The sequence below is a fragment of the Rhea americana genome, unplaced genomic scaffold (genome assembly GCF_003343005.1).
Source record: "Rhea americana isolate MKP2758 unplaced genomic scaffold, rheAme1 scaffold_123, whole genome shotgun sequence".
NCBI classification, from domain to species: Eukaryota; Metazoa; Chordata; class Aves; order Rheiformes; family Rheidae; genus Rhea; species Rhea americana.
Window position 1 is genome coordinate 798275 of NW_028185295.1, and position 21252 is coordinate 819526.

Consider the following 21252-nt stretch of genomic DNA (forward strand, 5'->3'; position numbering starts at 1 on the left):
TTATGAAAGACTTTTGCTAGTTCCAAACAGAGAATCAGTATAACCTCTAATTAAATTAGATTTTTTAAAAATTCCGTAGGCCAGAACTTCTGTCATGAATCAAAGCAAAAGAGCAATCTAGTGATCTATATTTGTTCATTGACGATTTTGTATAGTTCCTAGTTCCCAAGGAAGTATATTTTCTACTCATCTTAAGTTACTGAGTATTCCTCTTGTCTAGAAAAGTTAAGGTAAAGTCTGACAAACATTTATTTCATTAAAAAGGTCGATAGTGGTGAGGTAGACAGAAGTTTTTAGCTTTTAGTTCTTAGCTTAGACAGAAGAATTTTGTACTCCTGTTTGAAGTTACAGAATATACTAATAAAACAGTTAATGTAAGTAGGATGACAATAGAAAAACTCCTAGGTAATATTTTAGGTATTAATATTTATTCTTGTTGGAACAGGAAATGTTTGAATACCAGAAATTATTTTTTGTTAAGTCTCATATTGCAGTTGACAGAGAGTATAGTTTCTCTTCAAACTGAAATCTAAACTTCAAATGTATTAGCTGGCAGCTGAAGTTATTTTCTAATTTGATTTTTTTTCTAGGTAATAAGATAAAATAAAAACGTATTGCTTAAAAATAGAATTCGGATGAATGTTTAAGACATATATAAATGTATATAAATGTATATAAATATGTATCTGCATTTATATAGAATACCATCATATTATTAGCATGTACAAGAAGATTCTTAGTCTTTTCTGTTTTCTTTTTTTATATATATTTTTGAAGATGAAAGCCTTTGACTTGTGGCCAGTTATTTTGATATCTCCAGATTGTTCTGTTACTGGTGGAGTGAAGCTGGCAGAGGGCATAACAGAACTGACTGATGCATTACAGAAGCCTTCAGTTAAACATGTATGGTGTACCACCCTGTGGCAAAATTCTGCTATTACATATGGCAGAATAAAAATACGCCTTGCATTCTCTTCAAGTATTGCATGACTCTTCAAGTCAGAAAGAGCAAGGAAGCACGTACATTAGAGACAGGGACAAAAACAAATGCAGATCTGCAAAGAGGAATTTAAAAGCAAGCTGCTTCATAGTAATTTCCTATGAATGCATTTGACAGTGGTATTATTTTGTGCAGAAACCTTTTAGTCTCTATTTCCCATATTTTATTTTCTTCCAATATGGAGCTTAATTTCCCAGTGCAATGATTGTCGCCTAATGGGAATGGTGGTAATATGGTGTTGTTATTGGCCTCTCTACTCTTCTTGTTGTCCAACAAAAATCTGTGTGGCGGTTTGGACAGTATGGCATCATCTGCTGCTCTTGGGTTTCCCTATCCAGAGGAAACTGCACTGAAAGGAGTTCTCTTTTTAGTAATATTCATATCCCAAATGGTCATGCATTAATGTGATTACAGCTTTTGGGATTCTGAAAGCAATGTGTTGGCATCTTACCACAAAAAGTTATTGTAACTACTACCCATGTGCAGTAACTGATAAACTATTGTACTTTGTGATATAAGCAACATAATTGCAATTCTTCAAACCAATTAAAGTAAAATAGAAATATGTTCATTTCAACAAACAATGCAATTTTACAAAGCGGGAAATCATTTTAGAATAAAATATTAGAGATTAAACAAGTGAGGTATTTAATTTACATGATTAAGATATTGTCAGTAAAGCAAAGCATATAGTTACATTTTAATACACTATTTTCCATGCTGTTTCTCCAAAACCAGGAGCACCAAAACCCGTGTGTGTGTGTATCATGCGTGGTACAGTGCAATATCGGAAATAATTTTCATCAATTTACCAGTGGACAAAAAGCATGGAACATAACTCAGTTCTATTTTGATTACGGGATACTTGATATTTTTGTACGTTTGTTTGCTTTATCTCTCATTGCAAATTATTCTTGATGTTATTCTTGATTCTGAGAAAAGTAAAACATCAGTATAATCTGTAGATTGGCTTCCATAATTTATAGAAACTGTAGCAGAAGAATGGACAGCTGTCACAGCATTATAATTTGGCTCCCTCTCTTATTTTCAGTGTGAATCACAATATGTAACTGCCTCTCAGTAAAGTGTTTTGCAGGTGTGTGCCTTTGACTGGACAGCTAGGAACAAGGCACAGGAGCAAATTTATCAATAATAATGGTGAGCAAAAAACAGGCAGGCAAAGAAGAATTTATGAAAGTGACACTTCTGAGGAGAAAATAATTCAGAAAGAGTACGTTTGTATGTCTACACATGCACAGCTGTGCATGCAGACATACTTGCATGCTCACACTTGTACATTAAATAAAGAATTAGAGTTTCCATTCCTTTGCATTACTGCTGGATGTTTTAAAGAAAAACAAATAATAGGTGGCACGATGATAAATTGTAAGAAGAGTAATGTATTATCTTTAAAATATTGTTACAGAAAATCCAACTATGACTTAAGCTAATGAATCCCCAGGATGCAGGTTCTAGCCCCCTTATAATGTGGTTTAGGACCTCAGGCCTGAAGAAAAGCTATTGGAATAAAACAAATAAGTAAGACAGAATGTTGTCTTCATTTGCAGAAATGACAATGAATCATTTCAGCTTCTGTTCATGTATTATCTAGTAACTAATTGTATATCACAGTTATTTCCCTCCTATTGATGGGAAGGTTCCTCGTGACTTAACAAAGCTGCTGAATTAGGCGCAGGTGATCTCAGGTGGGTTAAAGTAACTGCTCTAGGAAACGTACTGCAAACACTGCTTGGCTGAGTACTGTGTGCACTAAATGAATGGAACAAAACAAAAATTATGAGTTTGAGTCAGTAGTCACTGATAAACTTGAATAATCCCACACAATCTGTAGGAGTGAAATGACATATCAGTGAGTGTTTTCAGCATAGGACGTTGTTGTTATCCCTATACTAGTAAATAAAACAAGGTCCGAGAGCAAACCTGAGCCTCGGTTACTGAGGAGCCGCATTGTTCGTGTCCTGCCTGGCCGTGCATCCGGACTGTGCCATCTCTTGCCTTCTGAGGCAAAGTTGGGGTGTGATTTGGGAGGCAGCACAGGCTGAGGATCATTTCATGCTGTAAAAATGGCTCTGTGGGCTGCAACACAGACAATATTATTTCAGACACCTTGAGACTGAAAAAGCAGGAAATAATAATTTTGGTTAAGGTCTTTACAGGTACCAGACAGGGTCCAAAGGAAACAAGACTGTATTTTATTTATTAATATAGATTCATTGGACAAAAGCAGAAAGAAGGATTAACAGGTATATTACAAATGACATAAACTTGATTATAAAACTTAAAATGGAAAAAGCTGTTAAAATTTAAATGCCTAGTCCATACTTTTTATACTCTAATTTAAATGAGGTGGGAATTGAAGAATAGTACCTACTTGGTTTCCTTATGCAGTGTTCTTTACCTGAAGTACAAATGGAAAATACAGTTTCTCCCGATAAATTATCTGGCTGAGCATTTCTGAGAGTAGAAACAGGTAGAGGGAAGGTTCCTGAAGAGTAGGTGCCTCAGTCTCTTCAGCAATTTAGATAGTCCCAACTCAAGTGAAAATTAAGATCCTGAATCTCCTGTGATGTCAGTATTACTCTGTACATCCCTGGTGACACGTGTGGAGCTGATTTAGTCAGTACCTGTACAGGGAAGAAAAGAATACAGCGTGGAGATTTTCAGCAGAAACAAGTTGAACGAAAACACAGAGAGGGGAACACTTATACTTTTTAGAGTTTTTTTTTTTTTTTGTTTTGTTTTGTTTTTTTTTTTTTAGGCATAGAAGAACCAGAGGTTTTTAATGTGAAGTTCATAAAAATATGTTAGAAAGAATATATATAATCATTTTATTTAGATCTGAGTGATATCTTACTGTTTTCTTCTGGTGAATAGCTCTACTTCACTGCAAGCATTTATTTGCTGCCATAAAAAAAATGGTAATGTTTGATAAGAGTTTTTTTAAAAAAATTCTCTCTCTTTTGAATGCTGTGCTTCCAGCACTGAAATGGTAGTAAAATTATTATTCCTTGCCTTGGAGAGTGTAATCCCTTTTAAGGAATAACACATTCAGAATTAAACTTTTGCTCTATTAGCATTTAACCTAATAACCAGTGTGGAGAAGCTGAACAAGAGAGAGAGAAAAAAAATCATTTGTCAACCCCAATATGAAAACAGTTGTCAGTGTAGGCTCCCAAGCAAGATCCCCTGTCCCTGCTCTGGAATTACATGATCCGAAGGGAGGTGGGGGAGGGAACAAGAAACAAACTCCAAACTCTAAACATATCTGGTATTCAAAAACCCGACGTGTGACCAATCTTCCATTTAACATATGTAACTACTAATACAGAGCATCTCATAAAAAGTAATAAATATTATTTTGCTTCAAGCTATCCACCAGGAAAGCCTAATATTAGACTCTCCATATGTTGCAGAAGGATGTACGCAAGAGAAAGTTGATCTTACAGACTTCCAGTTACGTAAAAGTTAGAGATGGAAATAAATACGCTCTTTTAGTCAGTGTATTCATGTGAGGTTTGTATAACTGACCTAACCCAAGCTGCTTCTCATAGTTCAGGTCACCATCTTACTAAACAGGACTTGCAAATTAACAGTCCATTTTGAACAACCGGAGTAACTGCAAGATGGAAACAATTACGTTAAACAATTGAAGCACAATCTCTGGTTAATGAGAAGAAAATCAAAACAAACCCTTTGCATTTTATCTGGAGAACCTTTTTTTTCTCATAATCTGAAAACTGAAGTTCTCCAGGACATGTTACATAAATGTATTGCAGCAAACATTGTAGTAGAGTAATAGGGTATAACCTCAAGGGATTGCAAGAAAAACGCTAGTAAGCAGAAAGAGAACTCACTGGGTGATTTGCTTGTCTTGTCTCTGGTCTCTGTGCTCATGTCCTGTCAGCACCAATCCAACATGGAAATGGATTGAGAACGATGCTGAGTGAGTTGAAAGGGGTTGAGCTGAAGAGGTGGTTCACATAGCAAAATGCAGAATGCCATTCTTGGAGAGAAGCGCCATACTGATGGAAGATCATTCAACTTTAATAATGTAGTGATCATTTAATAATGATCTAACAACAAAAGATCTCCCTAACCGTACACGCTTTTCTCCAGCAGGCTCATTTCAAGTGGGTGAACTGAACATTATTGTGTTTTCTGTTTGGGGAATTTGTAGCACCACTGGTCTTCAGTAAGGCAATCACGGCAGTTCTAACCCTTATTTGATCAAATCATCTCTTCTTCTTGCCAATTCTTTGTGTTTTCCCACCATACTTTTATATCCTAGAATGCCTGTGATTTGCAGCTCCCCATTTTGAGAGCAGCTGGCATTAGGTCCCAAAGCTTTTAAGTTATTTGATCTTGTGCTCAGTCTCCTTGGTCTGTTCTTGAAACATCTGTTTCCAAAATAACTGGCACAGCATAGTTCAGGAGGATTGAGTATCTAATCACATCAGGTCTGTCATCATGATGTAAAATACTCACAGGTCATCTCTGATCAAGTTAAGACAGTTCCTTCTCTCCTTCTTCTGCAGTTCTCTAAAAGTCTGAATAATTACGGCAAAGCCAGGGAAAAATACCAGTGCTGGTTTCTGACAATTTTCTTTAGGGATCTACTATTTACATTATCAGAAGATAATTTATTATTAATGTTGTTGACTGCTGTTTGCCGTATAGCATCTAATCTAATCTGGCTAGTTTATGAAAAACTTGAATAAGGTTAATGTATCTGTTTTTAATACACAATATAAAATATCTTTGATTTTCTCTAACATTAGCATGTAACTTGAAAATTTTTATCCTGGAATTCTTTAATCATCTAAATCATGTTAATTCAGATGTAGATCTTTGAAGATTTTTGTACACAGAATAGGCACCTAGATATTGGAATGAATTGTGAGCCTCGCCGCTCCCCCCATATAATCAAAAAAAACCCCAAACTACTACTCACTAAAAACTTTTTGACTTGAAATCTCTTGTCAGGTTCGTGAATATTAAGCATTTAGTCTCCTTCAGAGAAAAATTATAGGTTAAGATTATGTTCAAAACAGTTACCTACATGATTAGAAATAATCAAACCTGTAAACATATTCTTCATAACCTCCTAAATCTAATGACTTTCATTGTAAGTGTTAGTAATCCCTTTTTCCCAACATCAAACTGTTTTCCTTAAAAATTGCTTTTGGGAAGGCTGGAATTGTTATTGAACAAATTATCTATCATTTTTGCCACAGATATACTCACACCATTACAGTGGAACATTTTGACCCTCTAGGAACTGTATAGTCTGAAAATCTTAGAGAGCTTATCTATCCTAAAGGTTTAGAAAATACAAAATGGAAACTGTATTGACAACTCATAATGTCTTATGTATTGGTGCTAAAAAAACAAACACTCCCCCCCCCCCCCCAGATCCCCAATATTCCACTATTTTAGTTATAGCATTGATCAAACACAGTATCAGTAATATCTGAATTCCTTGAAAATACTATTCAATATAGAACCATAACATTCCTCCATTTTACTGAGGCAAATTCAAGAATAGAGAAGCTAAATTCATTATTTGACCAAGATAATGTGGTGGACCAAACAGTAAAAAATAGCCTTAGCCAGCTGCAACCACTTGCTAAAGAGCATTCTGACTGCAGAGCTTGTCTAGGAAATGTCCACAAGAGAGAAAAGGTACAATACACAATATATGGAATTTCAAACTGGATTTTGCACAAGAAAATAACATTTCAAACTCATAATACTTATAAATTTGTTATTATATCCTTTCTTTTCCTCTTCTTTTTTGTCAATGCAGTAAATAGGTAATAATTCACACTTTCTGTGTCTTCCCGTAGATGTTCTGTTCTTTCTTGACTTTTTGCTTGTGACTCATTTGACCTATTATCTGGCAAATAACATTTTTTTTTCCAGTGGGATGAGATACTCTCAGGACTATATCTTCTTCTAACCAAATAGAAAGGACCAAATAGAAAGGATTATTTGTCACTTTCTGTTTAGCCCTCATCATCCAACATATCACCAGTTTCCAAGCTTACCAAATTTTAGGTTAATTAAAGAATGTAGGAGACAGGTGAAAAATTTTAAAAAGTCTCTAGTGCTAGGTAAACAATCAAATATGCATAAAATGGGGCACGTTCTGATGTTTTGTTATTCGGACAGTGGTTGTAGTTGGATGGGCTGGTTTATTCAGTGCATTGCAAGTGAGCCTACCAGAACTCCTGGCAGTCTGTCTACTGACTTGACTTTGGGTGAAATATGTGGCATGTTCACTTTTTCTTCCACGATGGTGCACAGCTATCATCTGTAGACCTACAAGCCATTTTCAAAGATTATGCTGGTTATTTGGCAGCAGTGCCTGATGATCCTTCAAAAAGGACTCCCTAATCCATTTCAGAAATAAATGTGGCCTCACTCTCCAGGAACTGCTGCATCTTCCTGCAAGCAAAAATACTGCCATTCTGCTGCCTCTCTTGTTATGGGTCCTGAGGCTGGGAAAGGCAGCCGTGTGGCCGGTTACTCCGGGGTCTAGAGCCGGTAACCACTCTGTGCTAGAGGTACACTGAGGGAGGATTTTCTGTAATGTTTGGAACTGGCAGTTATTTGCTTATCTCACAGTTTTTAAAATCTTACCCTCAATATGCCAAATCCGGTCTTGATTCTCCTGCTGAGACTGTCATAATTTTTGTACACAGATTTTTGATTGTACCATACCTCAGTCTTTGTGGTCAGGAAGCAGTCTGTGCTCCATCCAAGCCACATAGGGGTTCTTCACTTGTTTCATGCCTTGAGGCTTCTTTTTGCCAGCTGGATGATAATCATAACCTTGATAGTAGCAATCCTTGTAGATTTATACCTGTCTTTGTATCTTAGGATATAAAATATCCTAAGGTAATTACCTAAGTGACTGACAGTCAGAAATGACCTTTTAAGATACTATAATGTTTACCTGAATAGCTTTCACTTGCTTTGACCTATTTTGTGTAATATAGTCCCAGTCTTGCAAGCTTTTATTTACATACGATTTTGCACATCTGCTTGAAGATGCATATGTGGATGGCTGGTTCATTAAGAGACAGAGTAATTAAATTTCTTTAACAGGCACCAAACTATCCCACTTAAAAATATATCAGAGCTTTGTGACTTCAAATCAGCTTTGTTTATATTTCCCAGTAAAAATGGTAATACGTAATTTTTCAGTGTCATACTCGGTGGGTGTTGTTTACTATCTTCCCTTTAAGCGGTTTCAAGAAATACATTATACTTACTTAATAACTGATTTTCTCCTTTATGTTTTCAGAAGCAACAATTTTAAGCTATGATGGAAGTATGTTTATGAAAATACAGCTCCCTGTTGTGATGCACACAGAGGCAGAAGATGTTTCCTTACGGTTCAGATCTCAGCGAGCTTATGGCATTTTAATGGCAACGACATCTAGGGAATCTGCAGATACCCTTCGTTTAGAGTTGGATGCAGGACGGGTTAAACTAACGGTCAACCTAGGTAACACACTCTTCCTCCAAGAAATTAACATTTTTCTTACATTTTTCTTTTTGCTTGCAAACATTTATGAAACAGCCTGTTTTAACGTTGAAAGTAAATGGAAATGAGATATAAATACACATCTATGCAACATTTGCATACCTACATACACATGTAAATACATTCCCATTATTATACGTTATTATTTTAGTTTTGCATCTCTGTATTCTTTATATAGTCTTAACATAATCCATCACAATATTTTTGTACTATTGTGTATTCTAAAAAGAGAAGACTAATTCATCAGTGTTTTTTTAGGTTAAATTATTTTTCTTCTTTATGGAAACTTGGTCCCTCTCCACGACTTCTCCATAAAAGCAGTTCCACAATTCAAACATATAAGCAGTAACAACTAGATTCATTTAGATCATATGGATCATTTAATTTTAGCTGCATCAATTAATGTAGAGTGTGCATGTGTATCAAGGCTTTTCTAGTTTTAACACTGAAAGCATATCAATTAAATATAATTTCCACTGATGAATTTCTTAGTCTCCTTTTTTTAGTTGTTGACTCTATAGTAAATCCATCTTCTATTTTTTAAACAGTTCTGTAGTTGTATTTTTGTAGTATCAAAAGGTAACACAACCCTTCAATGCCCAAAGACTGCGGCCCTTAGCAAACAGCTGTGTGAACACAAGAGGCACGAGCCCTTTTACAGAAAAGAAAAAAGCGGTTTCTTGGTTTGAATATAGTTAAAAAAATGTTAGGTTATAATGTTATGTAGTAAAAATGAAATTTTAAAGCATTTTTCCTTACTTATGATTAAAACCAAGTCAGGATCTGAACGTGAATGTAAGCACGCCTAAGAAAATGCATGTTCAGCGAAGTCGATTTTAAATTATATTTTTGAAGGCTAACAAATATTTTTGATATTTATTAATCGTAGGTAAAATTTCCAGAAAACATGAAAAAAATCCCATTATTCTCCCCTTTCTAAAAGCATCGCTCACTGAGTGCTGTCGTGGTATTTAGGTTCTGCAAGGGCTAGGAAGCGGCGAGAGCGAGAGCCGCGGGTTTCCCTTTTTCACTCTTCTCTCGCAGTTCCCTCTAGTGGCGAGCTGGCGTTACAGCAAACTGCGAAATACCCTGAATTACCAAAGGGCCCCGTGGAGCCTCCTTCAGGAAAGCTTTCTGTAAAAGGGGATGTGCAAGTGCTGGTCCTTGGCTGTTTGCAACCACTTTTCTGATGCGGTTGACGACACATGACAAACTCAGCTATATGGAAACAAAATCTAGGTTTAACCTTGTATATGTTCCTCAAAGGTATAAAACAGTAGTGCCTGTACAAATCAAATAGTGTTGCAAATAATTTTCTCAGTAATAAATGCAGATAGCGTAGCGCTATATCCCGTTACAGATCAGGTTGCTCTTTTCCTATAGAGAACATCACCCTCTGTCATCTCTTGTCTACTTCTATAGCTCAGGGGAGTAAATAAAACCACATCTTAGCAACACTGTTTATTTCCCCCACCTACCAAAATTTTGAAAGTCAGGCCAGGAGGTAACCTGAAAAGAGACAGCTTCTCTAATTACCAGCATTTCTAACTGTAATAATATTTTCCACGTTAACGTAGCTCCAAGGATAGTCAGTGCTTTTTGACTAATTCTGCACTTAAGGAAAAAAAAAAAGAAAAAAAAGAAAAAGGTGAAAGCACGCACCTGGATTTATCAGCCTGGGAAAAGCGCCTTGTGTTTTGCTGTTTAGTTTTTAGAGGCGAGCCTTTGAGGTAGCCTGCGCAGGAGCGGTCCAAGATGCCCGATTGCAGCGGCTTTGCTCTACGACCCATTGTGACGGAGCACTTTCCAATTGCACGGCGAGAAGTTACCTGCTCTTTCACAGATGGGCAGAAAGTGGCAATCCTGCCTCAATTAAGCATCTTTGACATTTAATCCGAATTTTTCACTTAGATTTGTCACCATGTAGCTTTGTTTGAAATTGGCCATTTTGACCCTGTTTGTCGTTTCTATCTATAAAGATCTATCGCAGTATATCTGGGTTATAACAGTATGTAAAGACTGATGATACGGAGTGGCCATATTTGCATGTGTCTGTCCCCGGAAGGGTGGACTGTGATTTTATTGGATGTCTGCAGCTATTACCTTGAAGGATAAATTTTCATTTTTCATCTATTCTTCCCCATCTAGACTGTATCAGGATTAACTGTAATTCCAGTAAGTGCCTATTCAAACTTTTTAAAATGTTATTCCACCATTATAAAATATGCAACCTAGATGAAAAAGATTGTGGACAGCTTGCAAGCACTTGATAATTTATTAGTGAAATGTGATGATTAATTATTTTTGTGTAAAAAGTCATCATATACTGTAGTGTGTATGTTTTGTCCTTCCTGTATTGTATAATGTTGAGTATTAAAAAAGGAAGGATTCTGTGGATTCTAAATATGCAGAAAGGAAATGAATACTGTACCTACCAGTAGTGCTGAGTTATTTGGGCCGAGTTATTTTATTGACAGTAGCGATGGGAGTTCTAAACCAGCATTTCTGATAAGCTGCCACATCTTCTCCTCCTTGTCTTTCCCATAGTTTTCTTGACACTTTACCTCTAACCTGTGGTTAGACTCTCTGAACATAATTGTTCATACTACAATAATTTCTATTTTATAATCCTCCTAGGCAATTAACTCTATTTACTGGGTTACAACACAATTGGTTTTGTTAAGCCCTTGTTTTATGGGGATATAATATATTACATTACAGACATTGTTAAGTCTGAGGAAAAACTATATTTCTATGATGATTTTTTACACTCTAATCATATAAGAACCCTTAAATTGAACAATTTTTCTCTGTGATATGCATGTTTATGAAACAGAGGGAAACATTTGCCAGATGAATGGACTAAATTTTAACTTCTCTGATATTATTTGGATTAAGAGGCTATATTCTGAAAGGAGAAAAAGGACTGTGATTTTATTTTGAGTCTATGGATTTCCTGAATGGTGTCAACAAAAGTATTGATAGTAAGTATGGTAGATTTTAGTTTTGGGTTGTTTTTTTTCTGCTTCTCCTACTAGAGTTTGCAGGCCAGATGATTAGCTTTGTGAAAATACAAAAAAGCTAAGAAATAAACAATGTAGATATACTTTATGGCACTAATAACTGCCCATAAGTCATTAAAATAACCTTCCATAATAATTTTATAGTCCATGAAGAAAAACTTGGACCTGCAGTACTTTATAATGTGTCATCTGCTAATAGATTTTGCAGTGAACAACTTCACAAGAGCAAAAATATGGTATTCCTATTAAAAAGCAAAATTTTCTTGGGGTGAGTATTTCATCTAAACCGTATTTAAATCTGGACAGGTTTTTCAGTAATGTAAAGTAAATGCTGCATGTACCAATGCATAAAGATAGCTTTCTCATTAATAAGAAACATTTTAAAATCTTTCAATTATTAAAGCATTTATTTCTACTAATGTCCATTTTCAGAAATGCAAAAGATCATGAAAAATCTCAGAAACAGCATATTGGTCTCCATTATTGATAGGCCATTTCTTTTTTCTGAGCAAGTCACAATTAGAAAAGATTTTCAACTATGACAAAAGCAGCTTTTAGGATAGACTTTTAATGACTTTGGTACTGACAAATATCTTTTTCCTCTAAGAAAAAACAAAATTTTTTTCTTAATTTCCTGAAAAAGTAGAAAATCCCTTTGAGAAGGGAATTACTAACATAGAAAAGAATAGGTAATACGACCATAATAGAGTAGGTATTTTACTCTTTTCATCTCTCTTGGGCAAAATGAGAGGTTACAAAAATAAATTGAAATGATTTCTAGATTCCATTATCATGTCAGTTTTGGATCAAAACGGACTTGCGAGTATAGAGTAAGTAATAAGGCTCCAATTCAGGAATTGCACACAGCAGGAATGTGTTTACTGAGCATCATATTAGGAGTTTTTAATTCTTCTTGATCTCGTACAGAAGCAGCATAACCTCTGTACTAAGTGTCTTTGGTATCAAACACTCTTATTTTCTTTACCGTTTGTTTATAGCTTCCGTGTTATTAGAAGTGAGCTTTCATAATTAGTTCCATCTCCTCTTTGTTACTTGTGTGCTGAACAGATTTTTGTGCGCTTTCAGTATCCGTCATGGTAAGTACTACAATGCTTACTTATCAGCAGTCACTGTAGTTTTTCAAAAGCCAGATAACATTTCATGAACAGTTTCTGAGTTTTAATTTTTGTATTATGGTGACGTATTGTTCTTAGAAGTCCTTAGAAGATGCTTACCTGTTAGACAGCATAATGGAGTTTAATGGAACACTGAGAATTAGTTTCAAAGCAACAACATCCTGACCTTGAGCCTTGGTTTGCTAAACAATACAGTGATTCAGTGTCTGTCCTTTTGGGTCTCGTAGTCTACTGAGAGCTGGAGCTGGATGTGTATCAATCCTGGTTTTATGTTGATAAAAATAAATGTTGTTTTCATGTTTAGGAAAACTGTTTTTTCCAAGTTTCTGTTGCTTAAAAATCAGGCTTCTTAATGTAATTTCACTGTTTGGACTGAAATACTATTTATTATAACTAGACTAGCAACAGTTAAGGTCAGATTGAAATTACCTAGTTTGAATTTGGAGAGACTGCTTTAAAAAGGTAGAAACAAACATATGCAGAAATTGGTATTTTGATTGGGAGAAGAAAAAGAAAATACAAGCACCTTATTTCCTACAGTGGCTTGCAATCAGAGTGAATAAAATGCTGTACCTCCTCTTCCCCTTTTCCCTTAAATACAGCCTGAAACCTGTCTGTTGCTTGCTGCAGATCAGATGACCGGCAGTGTTGGCTGGTTAGAGCTGACATTGTGTTGGCAATTTGTGCTATGCTTTGTCATGACTTCATCTTTAACTAATGTCCTGTGCTGCAGAACAGGTAGTGTTTTGTGATCTTTCTCTGAAATAGACTTTTCTTAAGTTTCAGGTTGTTAATCAGATTGCTACTGAGCTTTTATCTAGTCAAGAATATTATGGAGAGTGTTCTCTTCGTGCCATTTTTATGGAACTGAAAGGCTTTGTTGGTGTGTTGAGAGATGCCTTTTCAGTTTGTATTGTCTATAAATGATAACAGGGTGACCTACTAATGCCAAAATATTTCTATTTTGTGTTAGGTTAGTAAATTGATGTCTTTATATAGCCATACACCACTAGAAATTCCTTCCTATGTTAATCAGAAAATACCATAGCTGAAATGTTGTTTTAATACACCCTTAAATCACATCAGTGTGTTCTTCAGACCTGCAAATTCACGAAAACAAATTGTCAGACAAGTGAAATAAATGGTCCTTTCTTACTGCAGATACACTTAGGTCAGTGTTGAGATTAATATCAGGACAAAGGGGCGAGTGCATATTATTAGTGAAAATGTCTACTATCATTTCGATCTTAGGTTTCATGAACTCAGGAATTCACTTAAAAATGAGAGCGAGGTGAGAGATGTTGGTTCAAATAACATGAATCCTCCATGTGTGGGGTTGCTTGTCATGAGGCATTCTCTAAAAGCTGATTGCTATACAGTTTATTCCATATTGTATATGAAGCTGATGAGCTAATCTTTAAAAGTTGCCTAAGGAGACACATACAAAAAAAGATTACATTTCTCCTGTGTAGAGAGGGAAGTCATTTATGTGCAAGTTTGGGAGAGACAGATTTTATTTAAATTGCTAGTTCTTTTTTAAAGAACTCAAATCTTAAGTGGACTTTATTACACCTAATGCAATGCTCACCTTTTTTGCATAACAGAGCAGGAAATAGGCTTAAGGAGAACATGTACTATTTTTGTACTATTTCAAGATTAAATCCATCAATCCCTATGTAATCAAAATACCATTGAAGTCGTTTCCTATTTTGTTTGACTATGACTTGATCCATCATAAATGATACTGAGGTTCACATGGATTCTACATATTAGAATTCTAGAATCATAATTCATGCTTTACAGTCTACAATTAAGAAACCAGTGAATCTTGTTGAATTGAATGGGATTTTTTCCAAATATCTCTTTAGAGACAGAATCTCACCCCGTAAAATTTATGACAGATATATAATAGATTTTGAATGACTACAAACACAGATGTGCGGTATTTACATTTTTTCACTGACGCTATAGTAAAAGCTACTATTTTGCCTTCATTTAAATCCTTTTCTTTCCAATTTTAATGCTTCCAAAACACCAACATCTGAAAAATTCCAGACACCTGCGACTGTAGAGAGTCCCTATATTTTTGCTTTGCTATCATTCTTGAAAAATGATCAGTCTACATTATTTTTATATTAATCAGCAGAACAGGGTCTTAAAAACTTAGAATTTTTATTAGTTGTTACATAATACAAATAATAAATAATGATAATCATACTATTAATGGGAAATGACTGGTTCTCATTGGATCTGAAAGAATCAAACCTTCTTCTTTACTATAAAAAGATACAGAATAATTTTTTTCTGTTGAATATGTTCAGCAAGACACACGCAAAGATTTCTCAGCTAGTGTTTCCACTGAAACTCACAATTATACTCAAATGTAGGACTACCATAAGATGTGCCCAAGAATTGGCAGTGCTAGGAAGCAGAGAGCAGTGAGTACTCTGCTGGCAATCTACATGGAAACAGTTTCCCAGGAAATTTCCCAACCTGCATATGGACTGTCTTTGGAGGAGCACTCCTCCAAATCAGGAACCATTTCCTGGGCTTTGAGGCTTTGCTGTGTGCCCCTTTAATATTCACTTTCTTCATTTGAGTGCATCCCAGCTTCTGTGTCTTCCTAGTTCTTCATCCATTCTCTGTATCCTTTTTTTCTTCTCCTTTATTTTTTTCTCACAATCCTTTCTGTCTTTTTGCTTTTTGTATCCCCATCTTTTTATACTTTGATATTCAGACTTGCAAATTACAGATGAGTAAATTATTCTGTATGGAATATGTAATACCTATTACTGAAGCATTTTTTCTTGTCAAGGTATCCTACAAATCCAGAGCATGACAAGGAGCTATGTCAGATTATCAGTAAATAGCAGGTGAATTTAATGTGTTGAAGTACAGTATATTTTCAGCCTGCATTATAGGCTTTAAGCAGAAGGAAAATGTAAATGAAAACCATATATCCTTTTGAAAGCTACTGCTTATAAGAATGCTTTTGCTTGCAAAGTCAAGAGTCTTCAGCTATGATCTGGTGGATATTACAAAAGCTACTGTGATCAGACTGCTAATACATATCCGTATACTAACTTCACACTATCTGCTGGAAAGAATGACTAGAATATGTAATTTGCCCCTTTTTTGTTGTCTTTGGCAATAGAAAATCATTAAAATGATAAAATACTGTAAGTTCCCAGTACATGTAAGTTTTTGTAGTTGGTCTGGCTTTTATGCAGTGGCTTTAAATTGTATCAGATGGTTTTGATCTTTGTTTCTCATTCAGTCTGGCTGACAGCCTGCTAAAAATATGCCAGAGCTTCACAATAGACGATGTGCAGCAAATCAGCATGGTACTTATACATTTGGAATAATTACAAATAATTATTTGAAAGCGTTGGCTAAACTTTGTAGATTTAGTTCATCAGGGTCATTGGATTCCTTCTCAATCCGCAGTATCTTTTAAATGTCATTTTCTAACCACATGATTTCCTGAAAACCAGAATCTGCTACTCTACGACAAATTTGAAAGCATACTCAGGCCTTTTCAATGATGTACGACCCACTAGTCCCTAATAGAAAATGCCATATGAATGTATGCAAAGGAAACAAGTTAAAATACAAAAGAAAACTACTTTACTCCTAGAATCTGTCTCAGTGGAGACTTTACTGTTGTGCTGAATCTGTGCTAATACTGTCCTATAAACTGCTTCAGGCACTGTGTTGTGAAGGATGAAAGCACACACAACAGTTGCAGGAGCGACTGAGCGCCTTGGTCGTRAGACGAAGTATATGTCTTCATGTCATCCGCATACAGAAAAAATATTTTAATCTCTAGCTCAAACAATGAGTCTGGAGGTATTCATACAGTTGTTTGGACAGATTCTGATAGCTAGACAGCCAGTAAACAAAAGGAACACATCTTTTGCAGTCTTTTAGGGGCAACCATTCCGTGGTTATGTATTGTCCATTTTATACAAAATCAAGTAGTAAAAATTCACCTTTCAAATTCATACAGAAAAAATCTAGACATTCTCCTTTGGTCAGAAATAGCTGCATACTAACAGTGTAGATGCATTTAGAACACACTCAAACAACAGTTTTGGCATATTAGCAAACATACTAGGGAAAAAAGCTTAAGTTTGAAAGCAAAATTGCCTGTATAGCATAGTTAAGAGGACTTAAACAGTTATGGGACAACCCTTAACTTGTTTTGTATGGCCATAGAAGCCAATTAAGAGAGCTCCTGTCTGATTTCTCCTTCACTGTTAAAAACTGGATGAGGAGAAGAGATTGATGGTGCACATGTTGTGCCATGTAAGCCCATCATGTTAACTTGATTACTGGCGATGTGATGGCAAACCTGTTCCTCTCTCCTACTTTCTTCATGCCCGTCTTCTTGGAGAGAAATAATAGCTGTTTCCTTTCATGTGCAACATGCTTCTGCTCCTTGGGAGTGCTTAGGGCAAGGTCTGACTTGACCTGACGAATAAGAAGTCTTTCATTTCTGTACAAATGAAAAAAACAGTTATTGTGCTTCCCCTTCCGTTCTGGGGTTTTTGTTTTAAGGTTGACTCTTCTATAAGTATGAAAATGCAGCATATATTTTTAGAATTCTCCCTAGCACTCACAGGCTTGGGAGTTCTCCACAGATACAGAATCTCAGGTAAATATCCTAAAAGTCATAAATATTCAGTAGGTTTTCCCCAGATACTGATACATGTTAACACTCAAAAATATTTCTAAAAAAGTCATCTCTGGGGCTGAAAAAGGAAAGACTTAGCGGAGAATGTGAAGGAAACCGACAGAGCCATTGCTGGTTGGTTCTCAGTGGCTCAGCGTAGCATTCTTTGTGCTGCAGAATTTCACCTGTCATTTAAAAAGTTCAGGACTGACATTTACTTAAAGGGATGCTCTTCTAGTTCTCTTCCAATCTGCCAGTCCTGCTCTTGCATTGCCCATCATTTCAAATTTTCTTACTAGAAAGTGGATGGAGGCTTTTTTGTCTGTATGATTCCTTCCTTTCTTCTCCCTCTTTTCATCCATCTGCTTTTTTTTCCTTTAAGTCCCAAATGTATAACGGATTAAATAAGGGTCTCAGTTATCAAACATAAAAATAATAGTAGCATATCTGTAGCATTTTCAAGCCACAGTGCTGTGCTCTGCAATAGCCAGAGACACCCAGTAAAACAAAGCAACAATAAAAACCTAAATATATGGTTATTGAAGTGAATTTGAAAATTCATACAATAAGGATAGTCACCCTAATCATGAGAAGATCAAAAAACGTCAGGTTTACAATTGAATGTAGACTTGCTTTTTAACACTATCACAGAAATATTCTCAAAAAAAAATCTTTTATATTTTTCTAAAAATTAGAGACTTCCCAGTTGTGGTATTTCAGTATCATCTACTTCTAAGCTTTATAAGGCCAACCATAGATAGTCTTCCATTTTTTGTTTATGTAGGGCTATGTGAGTCAGGTTCACGCTGTGGGTATATATCAACTGTCTATTTGAGAACTGGTATGCTACCAAAATATTATTAACTGAGCCCAAGGGCATGGCCTACAGCTGACTGAAGTTGTTCCCTCAGAACCTTCAACCTGAACTCTTAAGGGGAATGAGGAGGAGATCCCCAAAATACTGAAAAGGACAAGAGGATCCTGGAGGATAGGAAAGCAGAGATTGCTGCAAGCGTGCAACAGCTTGTTCTGCCAAGAGACAAACAGCCTCCAGGATATGCTAGATTTAGAAAAATAGATTGTCTTGAATTAATACATCTTAATTTACATGAAATGAAATTGTATGTTTAGCTCATACTGGTCCTATCCAGATCTTTCATAAAAGGGCTTTGCAGAAGAAATATACTGGGCCTTTCTACTTTTTTAATGAGAAGAAAGAGTAGAAGGCAAGTTTTTAATGTATAAAATTTCTCTTATTCTATTTTTGTGATTTTCTTATTCAGCTTCTGAAAAGTAAGATGACTTAATCAAATTTCTGAACTGATGATTTAAATTAGCCTAACAAATTCTTTTCTTCATGCAGAGACTGGCTATTATAATGTCGTCTTGTAGGGATATTGAAGAATAATGTTCTCTTCAGTAGTAGCGTAGCAATTGAACACTCTTTTCTTCTGGAGAAGAATATGTAGAAGCTTCTGTAATATCATACTTGTGCTAGTAAACTGGGCTGTAATGGCACTCACTTCACAATAAAACTTTGTTATCAGCTGGCCCAGTAGAACCACATAACTACTTCCGTATTATCTCTTCTTGACAACTTTAACAGATTATGATCAGAAGAGGAGGAACATGAGATGATAGTGTTTGCAGATACAATAACATTATTTAGAAAAATAAAGCAAAATACAGCATGTAAAGGTATTTGGGAGAGTTTCATAATGCTGAATGGCTGGAAAATAAAATGGTAGGTGGAATTAAATATCAGTAAGTACAAAGCAGTTGTACAAGCTAATTCATGCTGTAATAAGTAACCTTAATTCTGCAAGTGCAGAATGGGGTCTATGTTAGCTGTCAGTATTAAGCTGAAGAAATTGTGCAGTCATTGTAAATGGTCCTTGAATAACCGGTCAGTGCTCAGAGGTGACCAGAAATCCCAAGGAATGTTAGTAACTATGGGGAAAGGAAGTAAGGACAGACTAAAAAGCAGTATTATGCTGTTGTGTCCACAGCTTGAATGCTGTGTGCAGTTTTAGTTCCCTTTCCTCATGATGGACTTAAGTAGAAAACAGAGCACTACGACAAGGACAATCCAGAGCATGGATTGGCTTTCATATATGGAGTAGCTGCACAAGCTAGAAAAAAAACAGATTCCTGAGAGGATCTGGGTATATATTTATAAAAGATATGATTATACAGCCATGAAAAGCATTAAGTGAAATGGATAGCATGAAATGGCTGGAGTTAGCAGTGAAAGGAATAAAACACAAATATATCATCAGCTGAGTACAGTCATTCTAAAGTTTATAATCAGATTCCATAAAAAATATTCTATTATCAGACTGATGGCAGCAAATAATTCAAGCAAGTATTTCAGTAAATTCTTAAAAAGATAATGGACTAATTCATTTAGCTACTTTGTACTTTGTGCTTTCTACTAACTTGTGAATAATTGTTTTGGCTTTTTGACAAGCGTGCTCTGGCAACAAATTTTGGTCTGTAGCTCTTTCATAAGGAAATTTTTGTTAGTATTTAGTCTTCAGAAATAATAATATTAGCACAGCATCACTCAGTTGGTGATGTTTCTATGCTTATGCTCAGATTGGAAATAGTATCAGATTTCCTGTATAAGTACCTTTATTTGCTTTCCACAATGTTCTTTGTTTCTTAAGAGTCTGTGTTTCGTAAGAATAATAATGTTGTGATATGTATTTGTTAACACATTTGTGGAAAACACCTAAATTTCTTTCCAAAGAAATACTGCAATTTCTCTATTAGTGGACTACAGTTCTAAGAGTTTTTCTCAGGTGATAGAAACTTAAGAGTTTTCTCCAACAGATCTATTTGAAAAGATACTAAAATCATTATTTCAATTCAGAAAGGATTTGAGTGTATTAAGAATATGCTTTGGATTTTTTATGTGTAGGATGCCTTACTGAATCAATGCTGTAGTGCTGAACTCTGGAGTTTCTCAGAAAAACTAAATGAACTGCCATCTCTCTGCATGTACATACTGCTTTTTTTTGGTAACCACATGAAATATTCACAGTTGTCATTACGTCATTCTATCCCAATATACTTGTAAAGCATTTGTATACTGAATGCTACTTTGTAAAAATGAAATGAATAGATACACGTAGTAAGAAATAGGGAGAGGACAAATATTTAGATAAAATCAGAGAGAGTGAGATTTGAATAAGTTGTCAGAAACACAACTGGTGAGCATTGCAGTAGGTCTAAAATATATTATGGAAGATTGCAAAGTCTCCTTTCTGTTCCTCTCATATTAATTAAAAGATATTATGAATAGAAGACTAGATTATGAAAAGTACATCCAGTGTCAGTGAGAGTCTGATCAGATCCTCCTTCTCAGTTTTTGTTTTGAGTGAGGGAATCAAGTGGCTTAGGTAAAGCTCAACTATATCTGATTAAAAAAAAAAAAAAAAAGCATACTAAACTGAAATTTGATACATTCATACATTTATACTGCTGGAAGTCGGGAATAAATCTCTGATAACCAATTATTTTGCTCCTCAAACAATAAGATGACAGTAAGATGTGATCATGGATAGTAGTGTGTACATGTGCACAGAGCCTTTGTCTGTCTTTCTTCATATGTACTGTTCTAAAGCAGAAGTAGTGTTCTCTGCTCCTCTGCATAAACACAGAACCTGGTTTCTGAGCCATCTGTGACATTTTGATAGCCACTCCTTTTTTGTGTTTGCAGAAAAAATTGTGTAAGTATCTATTAGTTTTAGCTGTATGACTGTTTCAAAAAGGTGGGCTATTTCATCAGTGCACTTCTCTGCAGCAAGTCATCATTTCAGTCTTGATGAAGTCTAGCAAGC

At 35.4% G+C, this 21252-nt stretch overlaps 1 protein-coding gene across 1 annotated transcript in view; it reads left to right on the top strand.

Moving 5' to 3' along the window:
• NRXN1 (neurexin 1) overlaps positions 1-21252 on the top strand; it is a 702150-nt gene that overhangs the window by 296684 nt on the left and 384214 nt on the right. Inside the window, exons 8-9 of the mRNA XM_085325818.1 lie at positions 8331-8534; positions 10722-10748. Coding sequence (XP_085181944.1) covers positions 8331-8534; positions 10722-10748 — 231 coding nt within the window. The remainder of the gene's footprint in view (positions 1-8330; positions 8535-10721; positions 10749-21252) is intronic.